Source organism: Sciurus vulgaris (genome assembly GCF_902686455.1).
Source record: "Sciurus vulgaris genome assembly, chromosome: 2".
Taxonomy (NCBI): Eukaryota; Metazoa; Chordata; class Mammalia; order Rodentia; family Sciuridae; genus Sciurus; species Sciurus vulgaris.
The window spans coordinates 29,942,390-29,966,699 of record NC_136462.1 but is presented as its reverse complement, the minus strand read 5'-3'; the positions used below and the strand labels follow the sequence as shown (position 1 = coordinate 29,966,699).

At 34.9% G+C, this 24,310-nt stretch overlaps 1 protein-coding gene and 1 pseudogene across 2 annotated transcripts in view; one reads left to right on the top strand and one right to left on the bottom strand.

Moving 5' to 3' along the window:
• LIN52 (lin-52 DREAM MuvB core complex component) overlaps window positions 1-24,310 on the top strand; it is a 109,463-nt gene that overhangs the window by 10,774 nt on the left and 74,379 nt on the right. Inside the window, exons 4-5 of the mRNA XM_079129861.1 lie at window positions 798-864; window positions 2,985-3,068. Of these exons, the coding sequence (XP_078985987.1) occupies window positions 798-864; window positions 2,985-3,068 (151 nt within the window). The remainder of the gene's footprint in view (window positions 1-797; window positions 865-2,984; window positions 3,069-24,310) is intronic.
• On the bottom strand, window positions 12,702-13,583 carry LOC306653609 (annotated as a pseudogene). Its single transcript has one exon. The product of its transcript is annotated as an uncharacterized misc_RNA (transcript).

Sequence of the window (24,310 nt, the reverse complement as noted above, 5' to 3'; positions counted from 1 at the left end):
CCCAGATATTCTAGATCGGAATATTTGTGGTATGGCCAAGACATTTGTATATTTTTAAAATTACATAGGTTATTCTCTCTTGTGCTACTAGGATTGAAAACTGCCTCCCAACTCAGAGTTCTTCTTAGAATGGATTTTCTTTCATAGTTTTAAATTTAATTGCAGACATGAGAAAATGACTTCAAATTCTAAAGTTTTCTGAAACTTCTACAATAAAAGTTTGAAATTTCAGGTGATGACCATTTTCTCTATTCTGTTATTTAATTTGAGGTTTTTCACTTTCTTTTTTTAATATTTCTTTTTAGATGTTGGTGGACCTTTATTTTATTCATTTTTTTTTTAATATGTGATGCTGAGAATTGAACTCAGTGCCTCACACATGCTAGGCAAGCTCTCCACCACTGAGCCACAACCCCAGCCCCAGAATTTCTCATTCTTGATTCTTCTTTGTGCCAGAGAATGCAACTGATTATTGTTTCAAACAGTTCATTTGGAGGCTTTCCCCAGAATGGAATTTCAGTGCTGTACTAACTTGTTATGCATGAAATAGTTACAATAGTCACACCAAGTTCTTTTAATATCATCTTTCTGAGTTTAGCTTTAAAGATGAGCAGTACTATTTTGTAAAGTTATTGTTTGTAAGTCATATCTGAACCTGGAAAAATCTGAATTTTTAAAATTATAATTTGCCAGTATTTTCAGTCAACCCGAGGACCAGCTACAGTTCTTATAAGAAGGAAGAGTAGGGTCTCTTCATATTTTGTATGTATCTGAATGGATGTATTATTTTCTGACAGCCTATTACTAGCTCTCCACCCAAATGGATGGCTGAAATAGAACGTGACGACATTGACATGTTGAAAGGTAAGTGGTTCTGGTGTCTTCTAACTTTTATTTTTTTTACATGGGATCTCACTCTGTTGCCCAGGCTGGTCTTCACCTTGTGAGCTCAAGTGATCCTCCTGCCTCAACCTCCTGATTGACCAGAGTAGCTGGGACTATAGGCATGTGCCACAAACCACCTCCAATTTTTCTTTCACCATTCTCTTTCAAGTATTCTTGGCTTCAAACTACCTATTTAACCATCCTTAATTTGCAATTCTTCACATCTGAAATGCCTTTCTCTGCTTTTTCCATGTGTAGAAATCTACCAACTCAAGATTGTCACAATGAATTTTTCTGCTGCTAATTATTTTAATATTAAATTTATTTTGTATAATGCTGACAACGGACAAAAAAATCTCTCACATAAATTTTCTCACTTAATTGTCATCAAAGTTCTGTTAGGTATGACAGTGTCCATGGTTTAGAGGTTAACTAACCAAGATTTATTAGAAAGAGTCAAAATTTATAATCTAGTCTTTTAAGTCTAAACTTTTTCCAGTATAACACAGTGCCTTATATAGGATTTCAAAGCATATATTACTGTCATTACTATTGAATGACAACTTCTTAGTGGGTAAAGAGCTGTTTTTTCTTTCTTTCTATCCTTTCGGTTTCTTCCATAAAGAACTCTAGAAGTAGTGAATATTGTGTTTGATAAATGATTTGGAACTCAGTCACAGAACAGAAATTTAAATTAAAAACATTAATTTTCCACTATTTATTTTTATCATCCTTCTGGTGATAAGATTCATGATGGTTGTGAAGTAATAGACTGAAATTAAGGTAAAAAATCTGGAATTCTTAAGCTATTTAAGCAGCTGAACAGATCAAGAAAGTCTACTTATGCCAGATATAGATAATGACTGCAGCATGATAAATGGGAGAAAAAAATACCTTTATTTGATTTCAGAAGTAATTCATTGTTCTGCATGCTTAAATGCAGGTCCTTCCTCCAGCCTTGGAAAAAATTAAGTCTCAAGGGCATCTGAGGTTCATTGTTCTAATGTTCCAAACACATTTATATAATATCCCATTGGCATGCATTTCCTAAGGAAACTTTAAATTTTAAGTGAGAGATCATCTCATTATGTTCCATGCAAAATTGACCTGGGTTTTAAACCTAAAGAAATTGGGTCCCTTTTAAATGAAAATCTGGGAAAGTAAGTTTTTATTTCTAGTATAATACATTTTTTCTTGGAAAACTTGAAATTTTTTATTGGAATTTGATTTGAAGGGTAAGTTTGGATTTATATATATACATATAGTCTTTATTTTCTAAACTTTGGAAAATGGGGAACAGTATTTTGTTGCTATTTTGTTGTTAGTTTCAACTAACAAACTTATAAATGGAGATTGACCATTTTGCAAGATTAAGATCTGTTTGTAGGACTTTTTCAGTTCTATGGCATATCATAAGGTTTTGTGTTTTAATGGTGTATACATTTTGTACAATAGACAAAATGTATGCTGTAAAAGGATCCTTAGGATAAAACAGTTTGTCACTGTATTCTTGCTCTTGCTCTTGTTAAGTGGGAAAGATCGTTCAAGGCATTGAACAATCAGTGGAAAATTTCATTGGTTTCGTGTGTGTGTGTGTGTGTGTGTGTGTGTGTGTGTGTGTTTAAGATTGGAGAAGACATAGGGACCCTACTTATTAATAGGAATTAACTTGAAAACTTTTCTTTCTTTCTTTCTTTTTTTTTTTTTTTTTTTTTTTTTTTGGTGGTTTTGGAAATCAAACCCTGGCTTTGCTCGTGCTATGCCTGAGTTCTACCACTATACTGTACTGCAGCCTAGCTTGAAAACTTTTATAGCCAGAATTCCCAATCCAAATGAATTGTTACTAGAAAACAGTGGAAAGAAATAGTATTGAACTGGGCACAGTGGTGCATGCCTTAATAACAGCGGCTCTGGAGGCTGAGGCAGGAGGATCTTGAGTTCAGAGCCAGCGAAAGCGAGGTACTATAAGCAACTAAAATACAAAACAGAGCTGGGGCTATGACTCAGTGGTTGAGTGTCCCCCCAGTTTAATCCTTAGTACCAGAATAAATATTTTTTTTAAAGAAGAAATGGTATTGAAATGAATGATTCTGTTTTAGAACTGGGGAGCCTCACCACAGCTAATTTGATGGAGAAGGTACGAGGCCTACAGAACCTGGCCTATCAACTGGGGCTGGATGAGTGTAAGTACCCAGATCACATTTATTTGGGGTTACATGTTATGTATTCATGATGAGATCTAGTTACAATTCAGGAAAATATAATAGTCCCTTTATTAGGGAAAAGATAAGTGAAAGAAGGTAAGAAGTCAGTGTATTTACTGTATAGTATGCCTTTTATGACAGAGTATGCTGGAATAATTAACTGGGTTTACTAGGTAACACATTATTTTTCTCTGTGCCGTAAAAGCCTATTGGAAACCTTCAGTTTTTAGTGAAAGAAGATCAACTTGAACTAGCTTATGCTGAAGAGAGACTTCAGAAGAAAATAATATTTTTTTCTAAGTGTTTGAAAAGTCCTGGGAAGACTTTAACTGTTCTTTGTTGCCTCATCCTTGAACCAGTCCTTTGGCCAGATAGGAAGGAGCACGCTGGTGGACCAGGCCTATGTCAGCCTGGGTGCAGACACAGATTAGAGGGGTTCGTTTGACCAAAATCACAGGGAATGGGAGGAAAGGGTTGGTTTCCCAAAGGAAAACATATATAATAGACCAAGAATGTATCAGCTACTATGAGTAATGCTTTAAAATTTCTCATTTATGCCTGTCTGGTCTCCATTTGTTTAGTTTAAAATTATTTCCTTACACATTGTATCTCTTCTCATACTAATTGTGAAACTGGAAAAGGAGTGAATGCAAATTCTTGCTGTGTTATTGAAAAGCAAGATATTCGACGTGAATGCAGTGGCTAGAACCTTGTTCTCAAGGGTTTCCTCCTGAGACCTTCATGAAGTCACAGTCTTGAGGGTACTATTATGATGTTTAATTTCCTTCAAAAATGCAAGTTTTGTACTAATTGGAGCAATCCTAAAAATCATTTTCCAAGCTGTTTTTGTTTCTTTAGAGTATGTAGAGCATATAGTGGATTTGTTAACTTCATTGATAGAAATTATTTCAGCTTCAACATTGTGCTTTAAAATTTTAAATTTCTAATTTTTGACTTACAGTCATCACTTCCTTAGTCCTCTTTTTCCTTTTCTTTTTTCTATTTTCATTTTTAAATTTTCATTTTTAAATTTGGTACTGGGGATTTAACCCAGAGGTGCTTTACCACTAAGCTACCTCCCCAGTCCTTTTTATTTTTAATTTTGAGATAGGATCTCGATAAGTTGCTCAGGGCCTCACTAAGTTGCTGAGGCTGGCCTCGAACTTGTGATCCTCCTGTCTCAGCCTCCTGGGTCACTGGGCATGTGCCACCATGGCAGACTCTTTATCCTTTCTTTATTTCCATTACTGTCATCAGCAGCAGTTGGCTGTCTTGTCTGTGTGTGTGTGTGTGTGTGTGTGTGTGTGTGTGTGTGTGCGTGCATGCTGGGGATCAAACCCTGGACATCATACATGTTAGGCAAGCACTGTAGCTCTAAGCTAGACCCCCAACCCACAGTTGGATTTTTTACCAAGAAGACATTTTTTTAATCACTTCATGAATCAAGGAAAAGAGACGAATATGTGGTCTGCTTGGTTCACTTACTAGTAATTTACCTCCCGTATATCCTGGTGATTTAGTTCTTATGATTAAGGTTTATGTCTTGGCAAAATTACTAATTACTAGGTATGTCATGGACCCTGTGGGTATACAATGAAAAGACAAATCTATGATTTTTAAATTCATGAATGCAAGACTTTAATAGAATTCCTTGAGTTTGTTTCTAGCTTTGGATGATAAATACTATAATCATCTTAATCATCAATGCTTTATCTGTGTCTTTCTTTTAACAAAATAAACTTTATGTTTATTACATCAAGAGGGTACTATATTACCAAACTTATTTGTCAGCTGTATCATCTCTAGTTAGTTGTAGCTGAAATTGCTGTGTTCCCCGATTACTTTTCTTTTGCTACTTTCCTAGTGAGAAAAGTAGCAAAGTATTTTTTCTCATTTTTAAAAAAAATTATAATTTTTTTTAGTTGTATATGGACATAATGCCTTTATTTTATTTACTTCTTTTAATGTGGTGCTGAGAATCAAACCCGGTGCCTCACATGTGCTAGGCAAGCTCTCTACCACTAAGCTACAACCCCAACCCTTTTCTCACTTTTTATTATGGAAAATTTTAAACATATATCAAAGTACATGGGTCATATACCTATGACCCCTCTTTGGTAATCAATGTATGGCTCATCTTGCTTTGCTTACAGTAACCTCCCATAATAATTTTAAAGCCATCAGTTAATGTTTTCTACCAAATAATTTCACATGTGGTTTTAAAAGACAAAGACTTTTTAAATAATATTACCACACTTCTGTTATGCCTAAACATATTTTTGTTTTTGTTTTTGTTTTTGAGAAGGGTTTTGGTATGTTGCCAAGACTGTTCCTAAACTCATGGGCTCAAGTAATCCTTTGCCTAAACTTATAAATGGACTACTCCTGTGTACCACCAGGCCCAACTTGCTTGGTAATGCCGTAAAGTAGCCAGTCAGGATTCTTATTTTCCTGATTTGAGTCATAAATGACTTTATACAGTTGGTCGGTCTGAGTTGGGATCTAAATAAGGACATATACTATATTTGAAAGAATATATCTTTTAAGTCTCTTTTAGTCTGTCATTGTTCTACCTTTCTTTTATTTTCCCTTGTCATTAAACCTAGACATATGTTCTATAGAATTTTCCATATTCTGCATTTTGTTGATTATATCCCTGAGGTTGTGCTTACCATGTTCATTTATCCCTGTTTGTTTCCTGGTAGTTAGACTTAGAAGTTTGCACATACACATAGGCTTGATTTTTTAAATTTTTATTTTGGCAAGAATGTTTCATAGGTAATGTTCTGTTTATTCATCAGAGGTACATTGAGTCTGCTTGTTTTATTTTGTGTGTTATTAAGATTAATAGTTAATAAAACAAGCTGACAATAGCTTTAAATTTCTCCATCAAACTTAACACCCAGACTAGTACCCTCCGATTACTGTCTGGGTCTACTATTAAAGATTGTAAGAGGGTAATATCCTAATTCTGTCATTCCTTCTTATTGTCTGAAATTTTCCTATGAAGGACTCTTTGCCTTGCAATCTGTTCCTACTGGAACAACAGCATAAATGAGTCTTTTTTTATTTGTTAGTTTTTAGAATAATGAGTCAGTTTTGTAAGCATCAATGAAGTCTTTTTTTAATATAATTTTTTTTTTTTTTTTTTGAGGTACTGGGGATCAAACTCAGGGCCTTGTGCTTGCAAGGCAAGCACTCTACCAGCTGAACTATCTCCCCAGCCCTAATATAATTTTTTAATTTGTTCTTTTTAGTTATGTATGACAGGATATTTTGACATATTTATACAAACATGGAGTACATCTTATTCTAAATGAAGTCTATTTTAATGACTTCCCACAGAATAAAGAAATTTGGTGTGGTTTTTTTTTTTTTTTTTTTTTGCTTTGTTTTAATTCACACAATTAAACTCATTATTACTATTATTAAGTGTTTATATTTTTAAGGTATTAGAAGTGAGGTTTTAAAGTTACCTAACTCAGCCACCTTCAGTACTGAACCCAAACTGCACACTATATGCTTGTTTCTGTAGAGGAGTCCCATGAGCACAGCTAAGATTCTTCAAAATTATCTTCTAGTTCAAAATACAGTCTTATTTTGATTTCTGTAGCAGGTTGCAACTGATTGCCATTTTCCTTGATCATAATGAATTTAGCTGACATAGGAGAACAATTTTTAAAGTTAGAAATGGTAATAATTACATTGATGTGTATTGAACTTCTTAGATGCAGTCTCTCTTTGTTTTATTGTGTATAGAATATTTGCATAAAAACACGATTTTTTTTTTTTTTTTTTTTGTCCTTACAGATTATTCATCTACTCTAGGGGTTGGCTTTTACTTGACACCCTAATCTGGTGTTTCGATGTCTCAATCCTCTTTCCTGCATTAATTGAGAGGATGACATGGATGAAAAATAAGCAGTAGGAACTGATGAATCCCCAAGGACCAGTGGTCCTGTTTTCATGCAAATATCTGCGCTGATAAAGATGAGGGAAAGAAAAAAAATGCAAAAAATATTTGTCCTCAAAACATGGTTGTTTGTCATTTCCCAAGAGCATTGTTAAATGTTAGTATAAAAATAATGTGAACCTTCTAGAGCTGCTAGTAGCCAGGTTGTGTCTTTTGGAAAATGAACCTTACCTTGGATTTGAGTTCATGATTATGCCTCAGATAATCTTTTTGGGCTGAAATGGAATAACTTTTGTTATAGATGTTTAATATATTATCAGATGATTGGGTCTCTTGGCTTCATTTGGGCATTTAATTTGTACGAAATTTCCTTGAAATATACAGAAATTTAAAAGCAGCAGAACTCTGTCTTGACGTATAAAGAATTCCATTTCTGTTACTTTCACCTGAGTTCAATGCTCCTCCTCTTTTACTGGATCTGTATCAGTCACCTTCTGACTGTCTCTCTGCTTCTCAACTACCCCATTCTAGTTCATCCTGTTTATTGCTGCCAGATGAATTTTTCTAAAGTTCCATTTGCTTCTCTTTGTCCTTTGCTCATGAATCATTACTTGTACTTCATGTTCGGTAAGATAAAGTTCAGACTCCTTAGCATGACATTCAAAATCTTCTACACTCTGGCCCTAGCCTAATCTCTAGCCTTGGACTTAATTGTCCTCTACCCAAACACTGTACGCTACCTCCATTGGAATACTCTTTCTGGAACACTACCCATATGTTAGTTTGGCTCCTGCTACTCCTTTCTCAGGAAGCCCACCCTCTTCCATGAACCTTTCCTTTTCATCCCTGATCTGAAAAGTTATCTTTCTCCTAGCCTCCCAAATTGCTCGGGGAGGAGTTTGTTTCATTTGTAGAGTACTTTTATCATTCTTCTCGGAGAGTTTTGTTATTTGTCTTATCTATTAGGTTGAATGAAACTTTTTAAGGTAAGAGTCATATTTTGGGGCTGCCTTTGTAGCCCATACAGCACCTGATGTATAGGAAGCGTGTAGTATATTTACTGATTGAATGAATGACTAACTATTGATACTTTCGAATGGAATGACAGAATTTTTCTAAAGAAGTCCATTGATTTAAAACTGAAAATATAGAAACTGGAAATTGTTCTTTTTCTGGGTAGTTGGTGTTTTAATGAAAGTAATGTTCAAAAATCTTATGATTCAGGAGTTTCTTCTCTTAATACCAGTGGGTGATTACATAGAGTAAATCATATTGTGAAGTGTGATGATAATGACTAGTTATCACCTTCTACTTGAACCCTACTCCATTACTGTTATGACCCGGCCATGATCCTGATTTAATCCTATAAGTTGTAATAGTACATTCCTTCCTTTATTCCTAGACCCATTGAATTATTGTGAATCCTAGTGAATACCAATTCTTAGTAGTTTTTACTGTTTTCTGATTTTTCTCCCTCTGTCTCTGAAAGTGACAAACTATTCAGTAGTCATGCAAATGACCTACTTGTTGGCCAACTTGGAAATATGTTACAGTAGAATGGGAAAATTGAGAAAGCGGAGGAACATATTATTGGTAACTAGAGTTCATCCTAGTATATGTGCTGCCAGAGTGAGCACTTTTACGCATTTTTAAATTGGATTATTTCTTATTATTATTGAATTTTAAGAGTTCTTTATATATTCCAGAACCAGGTCACTTATTAGATATATAATTTGCAGAAGTTTTCTTCTATTTTATGGATTATCTTTTTATTTTCTTGATGGTGTTCTTTGAAGCACAAACTTTAATTTTTAAATTTTTATTTAATTATTTATTTTGTGGTACTGGGTTTGAACCCAGGACCCACTAGGAAGGTGCTGTACCACAGAGTTACACGTCTAGCGCCAACAAACTGTAATTTCATTGAAGTCCAATTTATCTGTGTTTTCTTTTGTTGCTTGTGTTTTGGTGTCTGAAAATTTATGCCTGTTTTCTTTTAAGAATTTCATTGTTTTAGTTCTTATATTTAGATCTTTGATCCTTTGAGGATTGTTTTGTTGTGTCGTGATACTGCTACTGAACTACATCCCAGTCCTTTCTATTTCTTATTTTAAGACAGGGTCTTGCTACATTGGCCAGTCATGTCAAACTTAAGATTCTCCTGCCTAGCCTCCCAAGTAGTTGGGAATATGGGTATAAGCCACAACACCCAGCACTCTTTGATCCATTCTAAGTTAATTTTTGTATATGTTGTGAGATAGGAATCCAAATTCTTTCTTTTGTTTGTGGGTATTCAGTGTCTCAGCACCATTCATTGAAAAAAAACAAAAACACTACTTTTTTCACTGAACTGTTTTGGCAACCTTATCAAAAATATTTTGACCATAAATTTGAGGGTTTATTTCTTAACTGTCAATTCTGTCCCATTGGTCAATATGTCTACTCTTAGACCAGTGACCTCACTGCCTTGCTTACTGTAGCTTTGTAAGTTTTGGAATTTGGAATGTATAAGTTTTCCAACTTTGTTATTTGTTTTTGGTATTTAATAGCCATAGAAATTTTGTCTTCTCAATTTTGCTACAAAGAAGTCACAGAGATTTGATGAAGATTGCATTGACTATGTGGATCAGTTTGGGTAGTACTGCCATCTTAATAATATTAAGGCTCTATAAATATGATATATTTGTCTTTATAAATATCTTTCCATTTATTTAGGTCTTCTTTAATTTCCTAGAGAAATTAAAGCTATCAGAAATATTTTATGATTTTCAAAGTGTAAGTTTTAATCTTTCCATTTATTTAGGTCTTCTTTTACTTCCTAACGAAGTTAAAGCTATCAATATTTTATAGTTTTCAAAGTACAAGTTTTATACTTCATTTGGTAAATTTATTCTTAAGTACATTATTCTCTCTCTCTCTCTCTTTTTTTTTTTTGCACTAGGCATTGAACCCAGAGGCACTTTACCCCAAGCCACATTCCCAGTCCTTCTTTATTTTTTATTTTGAGGCAGGATCTCATTAAGTTGCTTAGGACCTCTTTAAGTTGCTGTGGCTTTGAACTTGGGATTCTCTGGCCTCAGCCTACCCGAGTCACTGGGATTATAGGCATGCTCACCACACTTGGGTTAAGTACTTTATTCTTTTGTTACTATTATAAATGGAATTGTTTTCTTAATTTCATTTTAGTTTGCTTACTACTACTGTCAAGAGTACAATAATTTTTGTGTATTCATCTTATATTTACAGTTTTGAATAACTTATTTATTCTAATAATATTTTAGTAGATTACTTATAATATTTTATATGCAGAATCTTCATTTGCAAATAAAGATAGCTTTATCACATTTAGGTTTTTCTTACCCTGGCTAGAAATTCCACTACAGTGTTGAATAGATATGGTAAGAGTGGACATCCTTGTCTTCCTCCTGATCTTTAGGAGAAGGCATTAAATAAGGATTTGCTGTGGGGATTTTGTAGGTATCTTTTATTGTAAATAAGATCACACTGCGTACATTACCTACTAAAAGAGCTTTAAGGAATCAGCTTACCTTGATGAAAGTAGCCACTTTTGTAATTTATAGCATAATCCTATAAGTTCATTTAGTAGTTTTACTACTAGTGAATAACAGCCGCTATTTGACTAAATTTAATCACTTTCTATAGTTTTTTTTTTTAAAGCAACATTTAATGTAAAAAGATTGAGACTTTAAACTTGATACATTGATGAAGTTGTCTGTATCAAAAACCATTTGGTACAACTTTTCTTTGGTGGTGGTACCGAAGAAAAATTTGTACTTCCAAGCTAGCCTCTAGAATAGTTTACTTCTGTACCCTCTAGACATGTGATTTTGAAAAAAGTAGTCATTTGTATTTAGAAATTGTTCCCTGTATAAGTAAAATCATAAAGGGCAGTTAACTGTGTTGAATTTTAATTTTAATCCAAGGAGAGAGGAAGGGAATAACTATGATTCACATCCTAGATATTCTTCTTTGTGACCTGACATCAGGGTTATTTGTTTGACTTCCATTATGAGGTCTTGACTGATTGAGGGGGAAAAAAAATCATAATCATCCAGCCTTTAACCTCTAGATGGCAGTATGAGTCTTACTGTACTTCCAGCTTTTATTATATCCATCACTCTTGAACTGGATTTCTGGCTTAGTTTAAATTTTTCTTGTGTGCTTTTATAAGACTACTTGCTTAACTTTGTTGACATCTTGCCTGAATTTTAGCTTTTTATTTTCATGTTTATTGCTTGATCTTATTTTAAACTCATTTCCTTTCTGAAGCAATGTATTTTTGCAATGTAGATTCTTTTAGTTTCCTTATTATCTGAAGTAGCATTTGTATTTGATTAAGGAGATTGATAGAAAAAAATTTCAAAAATGTGATTTAGTTCAGTGACTGCTTTAATATATGACCCTGAATGGGTTTGATTCTCTTGTGTCCGTTACCTTCTTGGTTTTTTTTTTTTTTTTTTTTTTTTTTTTTTGTATCCTTGGACTTTCTTATCACCAGATATCAGACAATGCCACATAAAATTAAAACAGAAATGTTAGCTAAAATGGATGAAACAAAGTTACATTAATTAGTCCTTTAAGAAAAATATAATTATTTAGAAATAAAGTTTTAAATAGTCATTTTTGAGTGATAATAGCAAAAGAATGAGGTGTCCTATTCAATAACTGTTTGAATGGCTACCTCATACAAGGATCTGTAGGGGATGTAAAGATGAATAAAAACACTGCTACACTATGCAGATTAAAATCTAGTATGAAAGGGAGATAAGACAATTAAGTGAATGATTTTTAGTAGAAAGCAGAGTAGATAAACTCTTAAAGAGTACAAAGAATTATATGGGTAAGAGAGAAAAAAATAATTGCATCAGATGACATATACAATAAGTTTCATTGTATATGCCAGCATGGATTGATTCATAAGGATTGCTTAGGACCATTCAATTGAGAAGAATTTTGAGAAGGAGTCTGGATTCAGAGAAGTCATTAGTGATGTCTGCTTATGGACAAAGAAAAGAGGCATGGTAGTTACTATTTCTGGAACTCTGAAAATAGATTTTAGAAAACACGTAGGATTTAGATGGATGGAAATGGGAAAGGAACATATTCCAGGTGGAGTGAATATTGGGCGAAAAGCAGATTTTGAAAGCAATAGCAGTGTTCAAGAAAGAGTGTGAGTGATAGAATCTGCTTCCTGAGGACCCTGGGTTGTATTAGGGGCCAGAAGTACAAGACTAGGAAGGAATAAGAGGCAAAATTGAATTAAATATATATATATATATACATTGTATGTATTTATTTTTTAAATACTGTAACATTAACTATGCATTCATTAAAGGTGATTGTGGAGACACTTGGCTGAAAGAGACTTTGTTACACATTTGTTTGTTGTAAAAATAAAGTTTAAAAAAAAACATAGCTCAAGAGATAACTACTGTTTCCATTGGCTGTTTCCTGCCCTTCCCTTTCTAGTGGTACTGGGAATTGACACCAGGGGCCCTCTACTATTGAGCTACATCTCAGCCCTTTTTTTTTTTTTTTTAAGAACAACTCAGCAAAATAAAATTCTGGTTTATTGTTGGACAACATTGTTTTACACATATATCAAACAGGCCAAAAAAAAAATAAACAGCAACTTCATAAACAAAACAACAACAACAACAAAAAAGGAAAAGATAAAAAGAAACTTTTATCTTTGGCCTTTTTAACCATCTAATACAAACCAACTACATATAGTACAGCTAAAGTACATACACAAAAAGTTATTGGAATGCTCGGAATAAGATTTTCTTTTTTTTTAACAAGTTTTTTTTCTCCTTTGAGATTACAATGAACGAGGTCACAACATAAGTAAAGTCAGAAGTAGGACAGAGAACATTCCAAATGCTGGTTTGGTCATCCAAGATCATTAAAAATGGCTGACTCCTAACAACATGTACAAAAATATAAAATGTAAATGTAAATAAAAAACACAAATTTTCCTTTTTAAAAGTAATTTTGAGAAAAAAAAGCAGGGCCTTGGAAGTTTTAGTTTTTTCCTCCCATGTTGCAAATTCACATTGTGATTTTGGTTGGGTGGGAGAGCACAGGGTAGCCTTTATTTTTAGTTCAACTTTTCCTTTTTTGCTGTCTAGTCATCCGCAGCGGTTTTCTTCTTGGTATTGACATCATCATCCTCGTCATGTTCTGCTGCCAGTTTGCCTGTAGCTGCTTCAGCCTCATCTTCATCTCCATCCTTTTCCTCACCATCACCTTCTTCCTCCCCACCACTCTCTTCCTCTTCTTCATCTACCCCCATTTTCCTTATTAGCAGGGGCATCTCTTCCAGTTTCTGTCTCCTCCACAGCTTCCTTCTCCTTCGAGTCCTTGATGGTGATCTCAGAGCTAGTGTCCAGGCCCCGCCTGACCTGGTGGGGCACTCCAGTGGTCTGATGCAGTGGGTTAAAAAGGAAACTCGAGTTCAGGGACTCGGGGGATAATGCTGCTGGAGTCCACAGCGGCGGCAGAGGCTGCGCTTGGCTGAGGTGCTTGCAGTGAGCTGAGGAGCTGGACCCTCTGGAGACCCAGGGTCACGCGGTGACCTCAGCTACCCGAGGAAGTCCGTGGGGCACCCACATGTGGGGAGAGTGTTAGACCAGGTGCACGTGGGACCCCCATCCCAGCCCTTTTTATTTTTTATTTTGACAGGGCCTTTTTAGGTTGCCTGGGATGTTGTGAACTTGCCATCCTTCTGCCTCAGCCTCCTGAGTAGCTGAAATTACAGGCATGTGCCACTTAGCCTGGCCTGGCCTGCCTTTTATTCCCTTTGTGTGCATTTGTGTGTTTATATTTATACTAGTACCCATACATAGTCACAAACGTGCTTTTGTAGCCTAACTGAAACTCTATGTGTGCAATTTTAGCCTGTGCTTTTAAAAACTTTATTCTTATGAAGCATTATCATATATCATTAAAAATTCTACCACTGAAGAGTTTTGAGTAGAACAGTCACGTCTGTAGGAGGCATTTCTGCATAGAGTGGAATGGAATGGTAGAGACCTGAGGTAGGAGGTTATTGTGGGGGTCCAGGTGAGGACTGGAATGGATGGTAGAAGTAATAATGGGAAAAAGTGTACTAATAATAGATGTTTTAGCTTGTAGTTTTTAAAAATTACTGTGATGTTTTGAGCCTGGTTAATGACAAGGAAGTCAGAAGGAGGCAAGATACTTGTTTAAAACACAACAAAAAAATCATATAATTTTTACATGTCTCTTGGTAGGCAAAGACTTTTTTTTTTTTTAAGAAATAGGTAGAAGCTATTTGGTTTTTTACTTTTAAAAAATTTGTTCTTTTGAACTGTACATGACAGTAGAGTATATTTTTTGACATACATACATAGAGTAAAACAGTCTAATTAGGATGCCATTCTTACAGTTGTGCATGATGTGGAGTTTCACTGGTTGTGTATTCATATGTGAAATGGAAAGTTATGTCTGATTCATTCTGCTGGCTTCCTATTTCCATTCCTTCTCCCTTCCCTTCATTCCCCTTTTTCTAATCCAATGAACTTCTATTATTCCTCCTTCCATTATTATGTGTTAGCATTTGCATATCAGAACATTCAGCCTTTGGTTTTTTTGGGATTAGCTTATTTCACTTGGCATGATAGTTTCCAGTGCCATCCATTTACCTGCAAAGGCCATAATTTCATTCTTCTTTATGGCCAAGTAATATTCCATGTGTATATATACCACAGTTTCTTTATCCATTCATCTGTTGAAGGGCACCTAGGTTGGTTCCATAGCTTAGCTGTTGTGAATTGAGCTGCTATATAAACATTGATGTGGTCGCATCACTACAGTATGTTGATTTTAAGTCCTTTGGGTATATACCAAGGAGTGGGATAACTGGGTCAAATGGTGATTCCATTCCAAGTTTTCTGAGGAATCTCCATACTGCTTTCCAGAGTGGTTGTACCAATTTACAATCTCGCCAGCAATGTATGAGTATACCTGGTAAAAGCTGTTTGTCTAATCTCAGCTACTAAGCAGACTGCGGTCGAAGGATCACAGGTTTGAGGCCAGCATCAGCAACTTGGTGAGAACCTGTCTCAAATAAAAAGTAAAAAGGTGTGGGAATGTAGCTCAGTGGTAGAGCACCCCTGGGTTCAACCCCCAGTACTGCAGACAATAGCAACAAAAACCTTTATTGATGACTATCCCAGTATTGACGATAAAGGAGAACAAAAGAGCTCTTTGTCAAGGCTGGTGTTGTTAACAGGATCAAAGCAGTATTCTTATGTAGTTTATTTGTATCACTTAGGCAACAGGCATTGTTTTAGATAGAGAGTGGTAAGTTATTTGATCTCAGGGAAATGAATTTGTTAAATAGAACATCTATAACTTCAGAAATGGATCTGTGAAGTCCCTATACTCTTTGGCAGATTATAAAGTAAAATGACTTGATTTTTAAAAAAATTTTTTTCTTTTATTTTAATTAAAAATCATAAATTTACATAGGGCAATGTTGTTTGATTCATTGTTATGACTTGATTTTTGTAATTTTCTTCCCTGTTGGTTAATGCTTTTTCTTTCAAGTAACATACAGAGTTAGTCAGAGTATATATAGTAGACCTCGAATTCTATGTTAGCTGGAAAAATGTTCCAGAAGTTTAGATCTGAAATAACAGTAATTGGCCCAAAATATTTCCTGTTGTTATGTCTGCTAATTAAAAACTACAATTGGATTATATCAGCACTAGGGCAACTCATTGTAGAAGTGAAGTCTGCATTTTATAGGTAAGTGGAGATTTGTGGGACCTCTGATTGAGAGGGAAACGTATGGCTAAATAGTGTTCTGACGCTTCCCACCCCTTTATCATTGAACTCCAAACATCATGATTTTTCATTGCCAGCTTAGTAAAATATTAATATTTTGGTTGAATGTTCATTTCTTCAGTTGTGAAGGTGAACTTTTTCATGTTTCTCAATCATATCTGTTGATAGGGACTGGAAATTTAAGAAATTCACGTTTTGTTTAACCTAAAAAATAAAACCAGGGAACTTGATTAAAAAAGCACCTAGGGCTGGGGCTGTAGCTCAGTTGATAGAGTGCTTGCCTCGTAAGCACAAGGGCCTGGGTTCGATCCCTGGCACAGCAAAAACAAAACAAAACAAAACACCCTAAAAACAGTGTTGAGGGCTGAGGATGTGGCTCAGTGGTAGAGTGTTTGCCTGGGATGTGTGAGGCTCTAGGTTAAATCCCTGGGCACCACAAAAGCAAAACAAAACAAACAAATAGAAACCCCCCCAAAAAAACCAGTGTTGAAATCTGCATTCTCAAATATCATTTGGAACTTATCCTTGTTTGTTTTTGTTTCATGCATTACCATAGCATCTAGCCATAGTCATTAGTGTCCCATTCTATTAGGTAGTACTAAGTATGAAATCTAGAAACCCCACTTTGAAGGGATCAAGGTTATTTCTCACAATTAGGAATTGTCAATTTAGCCTTAAGTATTTTGTTTTTAAAAATGTATTTTGATAATGGGAAATAAAACATGCCATTATTTCTCATTTTTCCTTTGGTTAACAAATTAGGGTACACAAATCCTCAAATTACCTCTAAAGCTTATAAGCATTTATATCTTTTATCCATTAGTCAAGTTATTTCATAAACCTAACATTGCTTCTGCAGTGGTTTTACACACAAAGAGGATTTTGTGATAAAATGCTTGTAGTATTTTACTCTCTTCTGATTGTTGAAGGGGTGAGGAAGGATGGAGGAGAACAGGCAGGCTATGAATTAATTTGGATGGGGGTGGTTTGAAAGTAGTGTTCTGTATATATTTCTACAAAATGTATTATAGGTAAGATGACATAGTGAAACAAAGTTCAACATTTAGAGGAATACCCAAGTGAATTATAGTAGATCTGTACAGTTAAATATAATGTAGCCATTTAAAGTCATGTTAAATCCAGTTCATGGTGTGGATGCCTGAAATCCCAGCTACTCAGGAGACTAAGGCAGTAGGATTGCAAGTTTGAAGTTAGACTCAGCAATTTAGCAAGACCCTGTCTCAAAATAAAAAGGATTGGGTATGTAGTTTAGTGGTAAAGGGCCCTACATAGTGGTCAATCCCCTGGACCACCCCAACATACACACATACAAATAAATCACATTAAAGCATTTAAGAGAATTTAATGACAGGAAAATGCTCATTATATGTAAAGACAATGGCAAGTGAAAAAAAAAGCAGAACATAAAACTAGCAGGTTTTTTTCCTCTCTTTCCTCCCTTTCTTACTAGTTTTAAGAGCATGGGCACAGACAAATGACTGAAAAGAAATCGAACCAGGGATGCTTTTACCACTAAGCTACATCCCCAGTCCTTTTGATTTTTTTATTCTGAGACAGGATCTAGCTAAGTTGCTGAGTCTGGCCTCAACTTTTGATCTTTCTCCTACGTCCTTCTCAGTCACTGGGATTACAGGTGTGTGCCACAGCACCCAGCCACAATATGTTTTAATGGCTATGTCAAGTGATTTTGTTTTACAACTTTATAGTTTTTTTGAATTTTCCAAATTATCAACAGTGAATACATTTTATTCTGTGGTTTAGGAAAAATACTATCTAAAAAATGAATAAAAATTGTGTGCCATTTTAGAAACAAAATTTAGAGTTCTTTGAAAGATCTGTTTCCTATATTTTCTGGACAGTTAAATTTTTTAACTCTTCTATGGACTGTTTCTAAATAAAAATTGTTCCATCCATTAACTACTGTTGATTCATTTACACAGTGAATAGAAAGGTGAAAGTTAATGATACTGCTTAGCGTGTCCTTGCAGAAGTAGAAAATATGGGAACAAAAGGAGTGATAATCTGATAGGTCAAGGGCAAGAGATTTGGTTAGCCAGAGAAGTGGTGATTTTGTCAAGCTTTATGTTTTCAGGCTTTCTTCTCATAGTTGGAGAACTGAACTCAGTATTACTACTTAGGAGCAAAGAAACATTTAAAAAGTCAGTCTTAAGTGGAACTGCAGCTGTTTGAGAGGTAGAACAGACCTGATAATTAAAAAAAAAATAATTATAATAGCGTTCAAAGGAGTTGAGTTTCTTTCTAGATTTTGGAATTAGGATTGACTGACTGTTTCTGCCTATGGAGAAATAAATTGGCATATCGCTAGTGTTTATTTATTAGTTTAGTTGTTGATACTCTAGATTTCAACAAGAGTGCATTTTGAGCTGGATACAGTGGCGCACACCTGTAATCCCAGTGACTGAGAAAACTGTAGCAGGAAGATCACAAGTTTGAGGCCAGCCTCAACAATTTAGTGAAGCCCTAAGCAACTCTTCGAGACCCTGTCTCTAAATAAAATATTACAAAGGATTGGGGATGTGGCTCAGTGATGAAGCACCCCAGTTCAATCTCTGGTACTTAAGGATTTTTTTTTTTTTTTTTTTTTGCGATACTGGGGACCGAACTCAGGACCTTGTGTTTGCGAGGCAAGCACTCTACCAGCTGAGCTATCTCCCTAGCCCTCTGGTACTTAAAAAAAAAAAGTATATTTTGTTTTCAATGTCTTATGACTGTTTTACCTTGTTTTTTTCCATTGGTTTGTGTGGAAAATCTGATCTGGGGAAAGAGTGATGTTGCTTGGGAATTTGTAAATGACAAAATGCTGTGGAAAGTACAGAGAAATGATGACTTTTGACTTATGTAAAAATATAGAAACCATTAAGTCTAGACTAAAGTTTTGCTAAAGGCTGTTGGTGTTTGGTATAACTGAAAAATGATTCTAGAAATACAATAGACAAAAAGGAATTTAAAAAATAGTTACATTTGGTTGACTCTGTTGTATGAGGATAAATTTAAGACCGAGTGGTTGAGTAGTAGTGAAGATGTTCTTTGAGAGAATGATTGAATTTGCAGGGTTGAAGTTTTGAACATGGAATGAAGGAGAGAAAAGCTAAAGTGAAATTTCTGATTTAGGATATAAAAATATTCTGCTTTCCTGCCATTTTTTGTTCTTTATAATAAAGTTTTTTAAATTGAACTTTAATGTATGTAAACAAAAGTACACACAAGTTGTAATGCACACCTAAATGAATTTTTATATAGCAATCCTATGCCATTGTTTTTAGCAGTATTTGTTTCTTGTTGCTGTGTAGTATTCCATTCTAAGAATATACTACAGTTTATCTTTTCATTCTACTAATGATGAATATTTGAATTCTTTTTGACTTTTGGCTGTTATAAGTAAATGCTGTTTTTGCTGGGGTTTTTTTTTTTTTTGTGTGTGTGTGTGTGTGTGTGTGTGTATGTGTGTATCTAATTAGGAGTAGGTCATGAGGTCATAAAAAATATATATGTTTAGCCGTAACCAATGCTTCCAGTTTTCCAAAGTGGTTATACCAGTTTATAAACCCCTCAGCAATGCCAGTTCCTGTAAGTCCCTACCAGCAGGTATATTCTCAGTCTTTTAAATTCTACCCATTTTAGACAAGAGTGTGGTTTAGTCTCAGTGTGGTTTTAATTTGCACTTCCCTAATTACTAATAGTTGAGTACCTTTGAGCGTCTTTTCATATCTTTATTGGCCATTTAGATAACCTCTTTTGTGAAGTGTTCATATCTTTTGCATTCTTTAAAAATTGCATGGTCAATCTTTTAAAAATTGATAATTTTAAGTATTGTTTACATATTCTGGCTACTGTCCCTTATCAGTTACATAAACTATGCATATCTCACTCCATGGCTTGCCTTTTTGTTTTCTTAATATACCGAGTCCTCCCATGCATTTTTTATTTTGTCAAAGTACAATTTTTAAAAAAGTTTCAAGAATAGTATAACACTGTACTATTCACCCCTTGTTAACCATTTATCACACTTGCTTTATATAATTTTAAGTGTTATTCTTGAGCTATTTGAGAGCTGCTACAGATACTATGATACTTCATTCTTAAATACTTCAGCATTATCTCCTAAGGAACAGGGACATTCTTGTATATATTTACAATACAATTTAACAATCTCAAAAAATCTAACATAGTATGATTATCTGATCTACTAGCCATAATCACATTCCTCCAATTTGAACAGAAGCTTTGGATTTTAGTTTATAGTTCAATTTAGCAATATTTTCCTTTTTTAGTTGATGTCACCCCAGTTGTTTTTATTTGACTCATGGATCATCTCAGAAGTAAATTAAATTACTAGTGTGACTTGGCCTCACTGAATTCTTTTCTTCCTCTTGCTTCTTCATTCTTTGGAATATTAGAGTATCTTTGGTTATCTGTTAAGAGAAAAAAATTCAAATGGAGAAAATAAAGATGTGCTTTTCTCTTTTTCTTAACCCACTTGTTTCTTGATTTGAGGTGTTTAAGTTTTTTGACAACCTTTCAAGTGATATCTATCTATCTATCTATCTATCTATCTATCTATATATATATATATTTTTTTTTTGCAGTACTGGAAATTGAACCCAGGACCTTGTACATGCTAGGCAGATACTCTACCAAGGAGCTACATCCCCATCCCCAAGTGATGCTTTTTTTTTCATGGGGGTACCAGGCATTGAACTCAGGGGCACTTGACCACTGAACCACATCCTCAGCCCTGTTTTATATTTTATTTGGAGACAAGGTCTCACTGAGTTGCTCAGTGCCTCACCGTTGCTGAGGCTGGCTTTGAACTTGAGGTCCTCTGCCTCAGCGCCCTGAGCCACTGGGGTTACAGGCATGCGGCACTGTGCCCAGCCAAGTTATGCATTTTTTAAAAAAACTTTTTTGTTTTAATTAGTTATACATGACAGGAGAATGTACTTTGATACATCATATATAATGGAATATAATTTCTCATTTCTTCTGGTTATACATGATATAGAATCCCACCAGTTGTAGTTATATATGTACACATATATATGTAGTTATATATGTACACAGTTATATATGTAATAATGTTTGATTAGTCCTACTATTCTTCCTATCCCCATATCCCTTCCCCTCCCCTCAATCCCCTCTACTAATATAAAGTAACTCTGTTATTCCCTAGCCATCCCCATTGTGAATTGGCATCTGCATATCAGAGAAAATATTTGGCTTTTGATCTTTTGGAATTGGCTTATTTCACTTAGCATGATAATCTCCAGCTCCATCCATGTACTGGCAAAGGCCATAATTTCATTCCTCTTTATGGCTGAGTAATATTCCCTCGTGTATATATACACTACAGTTTGTGTTGAAGGGCACCTTGGTTGGTTCCATAGCTGAGCAATTGTGAATTGAGCTGCTATAAATAGTGATGTGGCTGTATCACTGTAATAGTCCTTTGGATATGTACCCAGGAGTGGGATAACTGGAATAAATGGTAGTTCCATTCCAAGTTTTCTGAGGAATTTCCATTCTGCTTTCCAGAGTGGTTGTACTAATTTGCTTTTCCACCATCAGTGTACCTTTTCCCCACATCCTCACCAACATTTATTATTGTTTTATTCTTGATAATTGCCATTCTGACTGGGGTGAGATGAAATTTTAGAGTAGTTTTGTTTTGCATTTCTCTAATTACTAGAGATGATGAACATTTTTTCATATTTTTTGTTGATTGATTGTATTTCTTCTGTGAAGTGTCTGTTTAGTTCCTTAGCCCATTTATTGATTGGGTTATTTGGTTTTTGGTGAAGTGACACATTTTTAAATGTATTATTACTATTGTCATTTGAAAATTCTTGGAAAACCAAAGCATTACAACTGTTTGTTGATTAAGCTGGTTACTATATGGTTAAAAAAAAAAAAAAGAAAGAAAGTACATAATGAGCTAACAATCTAGTTGCTCTATATAATTTTTTTTTTTTTTTTTTTTTTTTTTTTGGTGGTGCTGGGGATTGAACCCAGGGCCTTGTGCTTGACAGGAAAGCACTCTACGAATTGAGCTATATCCCCAGCCCTGCTATATATAAATATTTAAATATTTATATATAAATATTTTAGAATTAGAAATGCATGACTAAGGAAGAGTTTATTCTCACATTAATAATTAAAACTTATATATCATCTAATTATCAAATCAACAGAAGACACCTTTTTGTATTTACATGGAAATTATCATGGCTAATGGTGTCAAATAGAGATTTAATTAATAGTATAAAATGCAAACAGCAGACCGAAGTCATGACAGATAGAATAGAGAATAGTTGTTTGGGTGGGGATAGAGAAATCTCTGGAAATTGTTCAGGGACCATTGATTTCAGCTAGGCTATAATGAGAGTGCTCTGCTTATTGTCTGTAGAGTTGGACCCCAAGTAGAAAACTCATCCTGGGCAGTTTATTTTTAGAAACAGTTAAGCCTCCTCGATAGATTTCATTTTTACCCCTTTTCTTTTTTGAATTTTTATTTACTTAATTTTTTTGTAATACTGGCAGTTAAACTCAAGACCTCACAAATATTAGGCAAGCACTCTCCCACTACTACAAAGTTATATCCCCAGCCCTTTTTAAAAAAATTATTTATTTTTATTTTATTGTAGAGTCTCACTATGTTGCTGAGGCAGGCCTTGAACTTGTGATCCTTCTGTCTCAGCCTCCTGTAGCTGGAATTACAAGTGTGCACCACCATCTTCAGCGATAAAATATTAAAAAGAGAATTTAGTGGGGATCAGTGCTATATCTTGTAAGAATGCACCTATCTAATTTTGAAGTCAACTAGAAAAAATTCGTTTGAAGAAGAAATTGCGTGGTTATGCAGATGCCCAAGGAGAGCTAGCTTGGTTGGGCATCTCTGTGAAGGTTTAGGAAATCATTGTGGCACTATTCATAATTGTTAGTGGCTTACTGTCCAGCAGTTTTTTTAAGTTCATAAACCTTTAGTAGAAATGAATATGTTGTTAACTAATTTAAAAACATATGAGCAATGACTTCAAGTTGCCATTTCATGGATCCAAAACAAGTTCTTTGGAAGATCAGTGTAAGTATTGGTATCACAGTGATCTTTGGGGAGGTTGTGTATGTAGGGGTAGGGAATTATGCTGGAATTGAATCCAGAATGTGGTGCAGAGGTAGGCAAGTGCTTTACCACTGAACTCCAACTCCAGCACAAGAAGAGATTTTTGAGAAGTTGGGTGTATTAGTCAGTTTTTTGACTGCTGTGACTAGATGACTTGATCAGAATAATTGTTAGAGGAGGAAAAGTTTATTCAGGGGCTCACGGTTTCTGAGATCTCAGTCCCTACACAGCCTGCTCCATTCCTTGGGGCTGGAGGTGAGGCAGGACATCATGGTGGAGAAGAGTGTGGTGGAGGGAAGTGGCTCACATGATGATCAGGAAGATAGCGACTCTACTCACAAGATACAAAATGTATACCTCAAAGTCACATTCCCAATGACCTACCTCCTTCAGCCACACCCTACCTGCCTTCAGTCATCACTCAGTTAATCCCATCAGGGAATCAATTCACTGATTGGGGTAAGACTCTTATAATCCAATCATTTATCCTCAAAACCTTGCATTATCTCACATATGAGCTTTTGGGGGACATCTCATGTCCAAACCACAAAATGAGGCCTAAGGAATTACCTGTAATTAAAAGGTGAAAACCATGTTTTTTTCTAGGTTAAAGAAAGCTTTCTTGTGGTAAGCACCTTGTAGGAATTGGTTTTTCAAAACAACTTAAGTGCCTGTGCTTGAAGAAATGAAGGCTAATGGAGAGAAGTGATGATCTGAATATAATATAAAGGAAAGAAAAATTACCTGATGATAAATAGGTAGGAGTCAGATGATAAATAACTAACAGGGAAGGACAATAGAGTGATTAAGAACTGAGCTCTGAGTTATAACAGCTTTATTTTGAATCTAAGTCTACTACTTACTGCAGTCTTAAGCAAGTTATTTAAGTTTCTAAGCTAGTAGAAAGTTTCTTCAGTAATTTTTTTGTTTGCTTATTTATCTATCTGTCTATTTATTGGTACTGGGAATTGAGTCCAGGGATATTACACAACTGAGCTATATTTCCAGCACTTTTTTTAAATTTCGAGACAGGTTCTTGCTTAATTGCTCTGACTGGCCTTGAATTTGTGATTCTCCTGCCTCCTATATGCTTGTAAGAGAATAAGTGAAAAGATGTCTCATTATTATATAAATAGTTTTGATCTTGTGGACCCCCTGAAAGGGACTTAGAGATATCCAAAGTCTGTAGATGTTCTCTTGACTACACTTTGAAATCTGCTTTCACAGAGTATTTTGATGATTTGATACCATCTCATTTGTAAAACCCTTACTGTATTGTCTGGCTCCTAGTAAGTGTTGAAAAACCCCTTAACT